The sequence below is a fragment of the Aquarana catesbeiana genome, linkage group LG04 (genome assembly GCF_042186555.1).
Source record: "Aquarana catesbeiana isolate 2022-GZ linkage group LG04, ASM4218655v1, whole genome shotgun sequence".
Taxonomy (NCBI): domain Eukaryota; kingdom Metazoa; phylum Chordata; class Amphibia; order Anura; family Ranidae; genus Aquarana; species Aquarana catesbeiana.
Window position 1 is genome coordinate 113,710,335 of NC_133327.1, and position 9,387 is coordinate 113,719,721.

General features: G+C 41.3%; 1 protein-coding gene across 2 annotated transcripts in view; it reads left to right on the top strand.

Annotated features, from left to right (window-relative positions):
• Window positions 1-8,275, top strand: part of UGGT1 (UDP-glucose glycoprotein glucosyltransferase 1) — a 195,839-nt gene extending 187,564 nt beyond the window's left edge. For both annotated transcript variants that reach the window (XM_073625471.1, XM_073625472.1), the window contains one exon: window positions 2,788-8,275. In XM_073625471.1, the coding sequence (XP_073481572.1) occupies window positions 2,788-2,813 (26 nt within the window). In that variant the 3' untranslated portion in view covers window positions 2,814-8,275. The remainder of the gene's footprint in view (window positions 1-2,787) is intronic.
• Window positions 8,276-9,387: the final 1,112 nt, after the last annotated feature.

Consider the following 9,387-nt stretch of genomic DNA (forward strand, 5'->3'; position numbering starts at 1 on the left):
GTTATTCCCATGGAATCAGTTTTCACTGATTTATGCATTCCCTCTTGTTCTGCTGCTTCCACGACTTCTTCACAGGATCAAGCAGGAAGGGAAGTCGGTGATTCTTGTGACCCAAGAGATCTTGGGACTTGAATTTAGTTCTGTCAGCATTACAGAAACAGCCTTTTGAGTCGATACAACATATTCCCTTGGTCCTTTTGACAAGGAAACAAAATTTTCTGGTAGCCATATCTTCTGCAAGAAGGGTATCAGAATTGGCTGCTCTTTCTTGTAAAGAGCCATATTTAATTATTCACAAGGATAAAGTAGTATTGCATCCTCATCCTAACTTTCTACCAAAGGTAGTGTCAAGTTTTCATTTAAACCAGCATATTGTTCTACCTTCATTTTTTCCAGAACCCGGGTTTACAGAAGAAAGTCACTACATTCTCTTGATGTGGTGAGCGCAGTCAAAGTCTACTTGAAGGCGACTGCTCAGATTCGAAAAACGGATGTTTTGTTTGTATTGCCTGAAGGTCCTAAAAGAGGACAGGCAGCATCGAAATCTACTATTTCTAAATGGATTTGACAAGTAATTGTTCAATCTTATGGTTTAAAGAGGAAGATTCCACCTTTTCAAATCAAAGCACACTCCACAAGGGCTGTTACTGCTTTGTGGGCAGTGCATCACCAAGCCTCCATGGCTCAAATCTGCAAGGCAACTTGGTCTTCGGTCCATACATTTACCAGATTCTATCAGGTGGATGTAAAAAGTCATGAGGATATCGCCTTTGGGTGCAGTGTGCTGCAGGCAGCAGTATAAGTCCTCTGATCTCATGGCGCCCTACTTTTGTTGTGTCTCCCTCCCTTCAGTTGGCATTGCTCTGGGACATCTCACATAGTAATTACTATGGCTCTGTGTCCCATGATGTACGATTAAGAAAATAGGATTTTTATAACAGCTTACCTGTAAAATCCTTTTTTTTAAGTACATCACGGGACACAGAGGTCCCTCCCCTCTTTCTGGTATACACGTGTATTGCTTTGCTACAAAAACTGAGATACTCCCAGTAGTGGGAGGGGTTATATAGGGAGTGGACTTCCTGTCTTAGGGTGTGCCAGTGTCCATCACCTGAAGGTGGCCAATAACCGACATAGTAATTACTATGGCTCTGTGTCCCGTGATATACGTCAAAGAAAATGATTTACAGGTAAGCTGTTATAAAAATCCTATTTTTCCAATACACTAGATCTAGATGAGCATTTAACTTTTGCAATGCAGGGGCAGGGGGCATTTTTTCCCCCGGAGATGAGCTTTAAGATATATGCAGATATTGTGTCTACTGTGGTCATTTAATGAGGTCCCACTTACCATGTTAAATTTTTTAGTTATTTCACAATATGAATAATCTGACACGAGGAGCTGGGTCACCCAGGTGGGCAGTAACTCCCAAAACTGCCAGATAGACAGTAACACAGTCAGGAATATGGTGGAGAGATCTCACTGTTGGGCATGTCCAAGACATAAGAAGCCATGTACTCATTACTCATGGCTGATAGCTCTACTAAAACAAAACTTTTAGGTGGTGGTGTTGACGCATCATTCCTTTAAAGCCTGCCATCTGTGACTTACATTAAAGTGGTATTAAAGGTTTGGCTTTTTTTTTTTTTTGTAAATAACGAACATGCTATACTTACCTGCTCTGTGTAATGGTTTTGCACAGAGCAGCCCTGATCCTCTTCTCGGGTTCCCTGCCAGGACTCCTGGCTCCTCCCCTTGACCAGTGCCCCCACAGCAAGCCACTTGCTATGGGGGCACTGCTGCATGCTTACTCCTGAGCCCTGCTCTATGCATTCATAAGACGCATAGAGCCACGGCTCGGCCCCACTCATTTGGCTCACTGGCTGTGATTGACAGCAGAGGGAGCCAATGGCTCCCACTGCTGTCTGAGCCAATGAGGAGAGGGAGTCCCGGGACAGCGGAGGCTCTCGTGCACATTGCTGGATCAAATGGAGGCTCAGATGAGTATTTGGGGGGGGGGGGGGCTGGGGGGGCGCAGCACGCAGAAGGTATTTTTTTTCCTTCATGCATAGAATGCATATAGGTAAAAAAACCTTCGGCCTTTAGACCACTTAAAGGGGTGTACTAGGTTCACATTAGCTTTAGCTGCATTCACTCTGTTAAAGTCTGTGTAATTCATAGGCTTTCCATTTTAAAGGGATGAAGTTGCAACCCTAGCTGCATGTTTCACAGGATCAAAGAGTTTTCCACTGACTTCTGCACTGAGAAGACGCAATATTCCTCAGCAAAAAAAATTGCAAACCTATGTGTTTAAATTCTAAAAAGCAATCCTTTCCATGGCATGAAAACATCTGTGTATCCCTGCTCAGGACAGGTAGTCTATGAAACAAAATTCTCACCAGTGTTTGTTTCGGGCAAAAAATAAGACAGCGAAGAGAAGGAAACTGGTACATATTGCCGGACATCAGAATAAACTAGTGGAGGATAAACAGCAAGATTCTGGTAGTGTTCGGTTCACAAGAAGCAGCTCATTATAGGCCCTAAGCTTGATTAACGAGGATCGAGTGCTGACAGCTTGCTAACGGCACTTCCATGTAATTGTACCTGTCAGGTATAAATCTGCTTGAGTGCCATCTGATGATAAACCTGCCACAGAAAGATAATTTAGCATATGGCCCAGAGTTTCAGTACAGCAAAACCTGTGACATATTACACTTGTCTTTGAATATTTGTTGTGCTGCTTCCGTGTATATCACTGACATCTTTTTTTTTTTTTACTCTTGCAGATCACAAATCACATGTGGAATTATGATCTACGGATGTCTGCTGGAACATAGACTTTTTTTGTGGAAATTTTGAGATTATTGTAATTTTTTTTACTTATGTTGATTTTACAGAATGTCTGGAGAACTGCTGAATGGTTTGATAAGCTAAGCTTTAGGGGGTTATTTATATTTTGGGTGTGACCTGATTTTTTTTTGGAGGTTGGTAAAGGGAATAGGCCATCAAGACTGACATTATTTGACTTCCAAGCTGTGTTCTAGTTTATGGCCAGGGTTGTATCTATTCATCTTCACTATGAGGGATGTGTGAGGGACGTGTCCTGGAACTAGCCTGCAGCCTGAAAGCCACATAATGGCATCTCAGGCTCGTTAGATAGGTATTTAGCTTGATGACAAATTCCTTTTAACATTTAGCCATATCTTTGGGGTACTATGAAGACGATGAAGAAAGAACATACATTCCTGGGAATGTATGGCATCTGATAAGAGTGATTAAACCACTGAGACCATTGATACAGTGTTAATATTAAAAGGTGCACAGAATTAAATGATTTTCTGTATTTCATCATTGTGCTATATGCCCAAATACTACAGATGTATACTGTGGCCATGGTGATGTTCCAAAAGCAACATTAACCTCTAAATTTCTTTCTTTCTGCATTGCCGGGTGCATACTGCTTACAACATTTATGTTAACGGTTTAATATGCACACACAATCAGGGATTGTGAATGTGTCCTGTTATGTTACCCCCCCTAATTCTTGATGTTAGTTATTCAAACCACTCACCTAAATTTGCATCATACTTTCCCTCCTGGGGTGTCCCCTACTCTTATCTTTTGATTCCCCTATTTTTCAAGATAGCTGTTCAGGTTACTACTTTACATTTACCGGTACATAATACCCTACCCTTCCCGTGATATCACTTTCTCTTCTCATTCTTTATGAAACGCAATAGACCTGAGGGGGTATATATGCTCTACCTCTATGGATCATAACATGCCTTTTTTTTTAAAGTTTAGGTTCGCCTTTTAACAAAAAATAATAAATGCACTTTTTTTTTTTTTTGCAGGTAAAAAATTATGCTTTTACTATTTTTTGATTTAGGAGCCTGGAAAGCATTGCACCAGCGATCAGCAGATTACTTATGCCATGCAAGTTTCCTGCAGACTGTCAGTGTAAACTGTCTGCCCATACCGCCAATAGGGGCAGGCAGTTTTACACTGACCGTAATTATCAGTGAACTACCTAGAGTGCTCAACAGCGCTGTGGTAGTTCATTGAGAACTACAAGCTGACAGCCACAAAAGGCTGTCGGTAGTTGTAATCCATCCATTAACAGAACAGTGTAAATAAAGGACGCAGCCCCGCATTGCACATGCTGTCTTTAGATTGTGGCAGCGAGTGGGGGTGGAGTTGCGAGATTCCCCACTCGCTGCCAAAACGGAGGATCGAGGGGGAGGGGGGTGCGAGGGCCGGTACATTTGTAACATGTTACACCCTGAAGATGAGTGGAACATGTTATAAAAGGGGAACTTATCCTTTAAGCATTGGTCTGTCAGTCTTGGCTTAGTTGTTTTTAGGACTTTATAACTATGGATTTTGTAATCCACATTCTTTTATTTTTTTCGATTTTTTTTTCATCATTTCTGTACTTTTGATTTTACTAAACAAAGAAAACTTTTCTAATTACTTCTTTTAGTCGGAGCATATTCTAGCTGCTCCTTCTCTAGCACCTAAGCACAACATAGCTCATTGCTCTGCACCACACTGGGCTTTCAGATCCAAAGGTTTGCTGATACAGCTTTATCAATGCTTTTACAGGTGGAGCAGTCATGCTGCTTTTACAGGAGCCCAGAGGTGGCACAAGTTTTTCCTTCCTTATGATGCTCAGACATCATAGTAGATCTCAGGCCCAGGGATTTGCTGAAAGTACTTCCTGCCACACTGCATTAGTGAGCAATCATTCTGATTTTGCTTCCAACCCCTTTCATTGTTGTAAAGGATGATGATGCACTAGAAAAAGAGAATATTTTTTGGACATTTAAAAATGCAGCTACGATTGGTGGAACCAGTGACACCGCAAACCAGACACAATGTTGTGCACTGTTAGGAATATTGAGTCGGCAGACAAAAATGGCTTCCTCTGTTTTTTATTGTTGTTTGACCAAAATGATTGCATTCTGTGCTACTAGACATCTCATGTACACCAGTTTATTGCAGATGCAGGGTAATATTCTAGTCTCACACATCCATCTAATGTAAAGAAGGCTGACATCTCACAAGTACCTGTGTACACAATATAAGATTCTGTATTAGTCTGACTTTTCCAAGACCATTGCTTTGCATCAGATGATGTTACATTACTCAGCAAACGTATCAAGAAGAAATGCGAGATAGGTATTAATGAATTAATGCGACCTGTTTGTTGCTAGAGAGGCTTTGGAGTTGAGCTTTGTTTTAGGAATCTAAAATAAATAGAAATATGGGAGCCAGCAGTGCTGAGTTCCCAAAAATCCTAGAGTCTGCTGTTTTGACGGCAAAAAGACAAATACCCTTATTTGGGTAACTGTCTCAAAATATGGATGTCAGGGTCAGCATTACATCTAAACAACTAACGGTTTCAGGATAGGTCCTCAGTGGCATATTCAGTGTTTCCCATATGACAAGCTTTTCTTTAAGGGACAGATCACCCAGATGACATTTCAGATCAGTTCAGATGCCGATGTGTTGTACTACATATGGCTATGCCTTGTCTGCTAGAGACTGATGTTTCCTAATACACACACCTTTTGTATCAATTATGAGGGGTTTACACCCCTTGCTTGAGTTTTGTAGTGCACATGGTAAAGCAGATCCTTGTGCAGAAAAATCCAGGAAATGTGTCTAGAGCAGATCAGTATCTAACCTGATCTGAAATGGTGCCCTTGAGAGGTTTACAAAGCCACTGAGGGATTCTGCTTTCCTGTATATAAGTAGAACCAAGTTTTGGATGCACGGTTTATTTAATTAAATATACTGTATTGATAATTGCAGTTAGGACTCCTGTACACAATAGTTTAACTGTGCATCCAGAGTGAATGGGACAAAGCCAGTGACCACCCAGTGGCAGATTAACTCCTTGTAGTGTGGAATACCTGCTATAAATGATGGCGTGCAGCACTGTATGTATTATCAGGGTTGCAAAAATACATTTAGGTTTATCCTGACATCCCCCCACCCCCTTTCCCCTCAAAACCTTCAGTTCAAAATGCAATCTTTCTTTCACCCTGAGGTCTTAATTTTATGGACAAGACAGTATTATTTGCCAGTGAAGGTTACAAGCAGCCAGTTGTGCAAATTCACCATTTGGTCCAGTTATGTATTCATACCAAAATTTTTAAATGTACTTTGCTTACTTCCCCTAATCTGTTTATTCCCATGACTCTCTGCATACCAGAAATTGAATGACGTGCAAGTTGACTAGTGATGTCAATGCTCTAATGCAGTGATGACGAACCTTGGCACCCCAGATGTTTTGGAACTACATTTCCCATGATGCTCAACTACACTGCAGAGTGCATGAGCATCATGGGAAATGTAGTTCCAAAACATCTGGGGTGCCAAGGTTTGCCATCACTGCTCTAATGCCATCCTGTGGGCTGGATGGGGACTGTGTCAAGGTAGGTTTATTGGATAGGGGGTAAACCAGGGAGGACTTAATGACTATGGTGATAATCATCTATAGTCCAATGAGCTGGCTGAGGTGGAGAGGTGTCACAGGTGCAGAGAATTAGGCATTGAATAGTGTCACCTTTTAGTTATTAAGTGTGACAAGGATTTTGAAATTACAAGAAAGCCAGAAGAGGGTTCCACATCTTTTGGCTAGTAAAACAGTCACATACATGTATTTCAATTGTGTGCATAGCCGTATGGACTTTATTGCTGCAAGATGATTAGAGGCGCTCATTGAACTAAACACCTTTGTATTCCTGCTGACAGGGCCTAGGTTGGCTGTATGCCTATAGCTAATTGATCAGGGATTAAAGATATACTATGTAAGCCATATTGTTACTCAATGGCAGATCTTACACATCCGCTTCACAGCCATATCGTGTAGGGACTGGGATCTGTTAATAAGCATACAACTGTATAAAAGCAGCCAGTGATCAACTGGGCAATCCATTGCATAAGAAGGTGTCAAACTGTTGTTCATTGCAGGTTAAAAACACAATGGGCCCCAATGATCTGCATTAGAAATTGAGTTCTAATTGTTTTGCTCTGTAATCGCCAATCAGGCTGTGGATTGGGAAACAATTAAAGCAAGACTCAAGTGAGAATAGCATTCAGTTTCAGGTAAATATATAGTATTAAGTTGTGGTGGTGTACTGCAGCAATACCTTCACCCAATGTTATAGATGGATTCCCATCAGCTGAGAGCAAGTTCCTCTAATTAAAGCAATGTGATGGGAGGGTTCACTGTCAGATCACACTGCATTGTGAATGATGGCTGGTCTGTCCAGGGCCCACAGAATAGGATGTGGTTGAGGACAGTACTGTATATGTATTGTTACAGGCCAATGTCCCATTTAGATCTATGCATTCTCCTTATTTTTTGTAGCGTTAGGTAGGAATGTTGACGTGTATCAACATGCATTACCGTTGTCCTTGACATGTGATTTGATGTACATTTCAAATGCAATTTTTTTTTTAAATCAGGAAAATGTTTATTGGAATAAGCAAAGAGTTTGACATTCCAAAACATTAAAGTCTGAGTCAACATCAAATGCATTTTTAAGTTAATATTTGGAGTGGATGGTCCTTGACCAAATCTTTTTAATACCTGTGGCCAATGCATCAGTTTCCATACAAATTGTACTACAGCGCTGAGATGGGAACATCTTTATTATGGCCAACCATGATATGTTTTAGCACAGCATTGTAAATGAGCCCCTAGGGGAGTTTATTTTCTATAAACAAACAATGAATTCAAAATGGATTCAAGTCAATAGTTTTGGTTTGCACTTTACAAGTTAATAAATAAAAAATGGTTGCTGAGGGGCAACACAGACAGTTGTTCTTTCAGACAAATTGATAAACGAGACCTAGAATGTGCAACAAGTGGCTAAAAAAAAACAAAAAAAAACGGGCTGGATTCACACTAGTCCGGTGTGAATTGCCTCTCCGGTTTCCCTGCGAAGATAAAAATGATTAATTTTGCGGTTCCTCTCCATTGTAGCTGCATATCAGCTGACCAGGGAGAGGGGGGAGGTGTAGTGAGGAGGGGGAGAGCAATTTGTGTTCAGAACAGAACACATCTGTGAATCAGATGTGTTCCCATTGAAGATAATGTGCCTGCAATTCGCACCGCACTGCCTAGAAAACGCACACAAATTTTGTGCAATGCGGAGTGCGGATGCAACGCACATCTGTGAACCATACCCATTGAAAACAACATGTTTTCAAATGTTCTGCGAATTGGATGCGGTGTAAGCCGCATCCAATTCACAATAGTGTGAATTGGATGCGGTGTTAGCCGCATCCAATTCACAATAGTGTGAACCCAGCCTTAATCAGGGAAAAGATTGCATGCTTATGAATGGAATAGCTGTACAGAACATGCCATGTTTACAGAGTGGACTGCTTGTGTGTTGATGCCAGATGCCTTTTTATTGTGTTTCCTATAAAGAACACATCTGTAGATGAAGGAGTTATAGATTTCAGACAGCGTGTATTGATACTTGTTGAGCCTAAGAGAAGAACCTTGGTTATAGAAAAAAATGAGTTTGTTTTATTGTATTTGGCACCTATCTTCCTCTATGCCAGAGGCGCAAAACCCGTTTGTCAGGGGCCAAAATGGGGTCTTATCAATTTTCGGGCCCACAGTTTAGTATAATGTGTGTTTTTTTCTATTGGGAGCAATATCTTTTGGGGTCTCAGAACAATAGGAAACTGATACTTGGGATATGACTACCCGCTTTGAGCTTTTTCTTCAGTTTTGCCAGATCTGTCCCAATTTAGAGGCCATGGCAGTGCCAGTCCCTGACAGCAATTCTTCATCAGTGTGCAGCATTGGCTGCTGGTTCCCGGGAGCTGTCCCCTGCCAGTGCTTGTCTTTTACACTGCTAATTCGTTAATGTTTCTCTAGAGGTTGAGTCATTCTTTGAAATGGGACGTCTTGTAATGGAATTCACTGAGCTGTTGTCACATGAATCTGGCCCTGTTTATAATGGCACTCTGAGGAGGTCTAGGAACAGGCTTTCATGGCTCGGAGGTTTTCTTCTAAAGTCTTGAGAACAAATGTGTGCCAGTTTCCATGGAACTGAAAGTTAAAGCTGGAAAGGTACAGGCATCTAAAAGTATACCTATCATGAGAAAAGTATAGGGGCTGCCATTGCCTGTCTTCAGTACTTTTTAGTCACTGACCTGGAACAAGCATGCATATTCCTCATCTGTATGCATATTTTGGATCAGTGATGCCAAAGCATGACAGGCAGGGAACTAATATTTTCATAAGGACAGGTTCATACCGGCACCCTGCACAGTAGTAGGTAATCTATTGTGAGAGAGATTTGTATGCTGCTGTTGCCAACCACCTCCTTAAAATGCTGGTTGCCTGGCTAGAA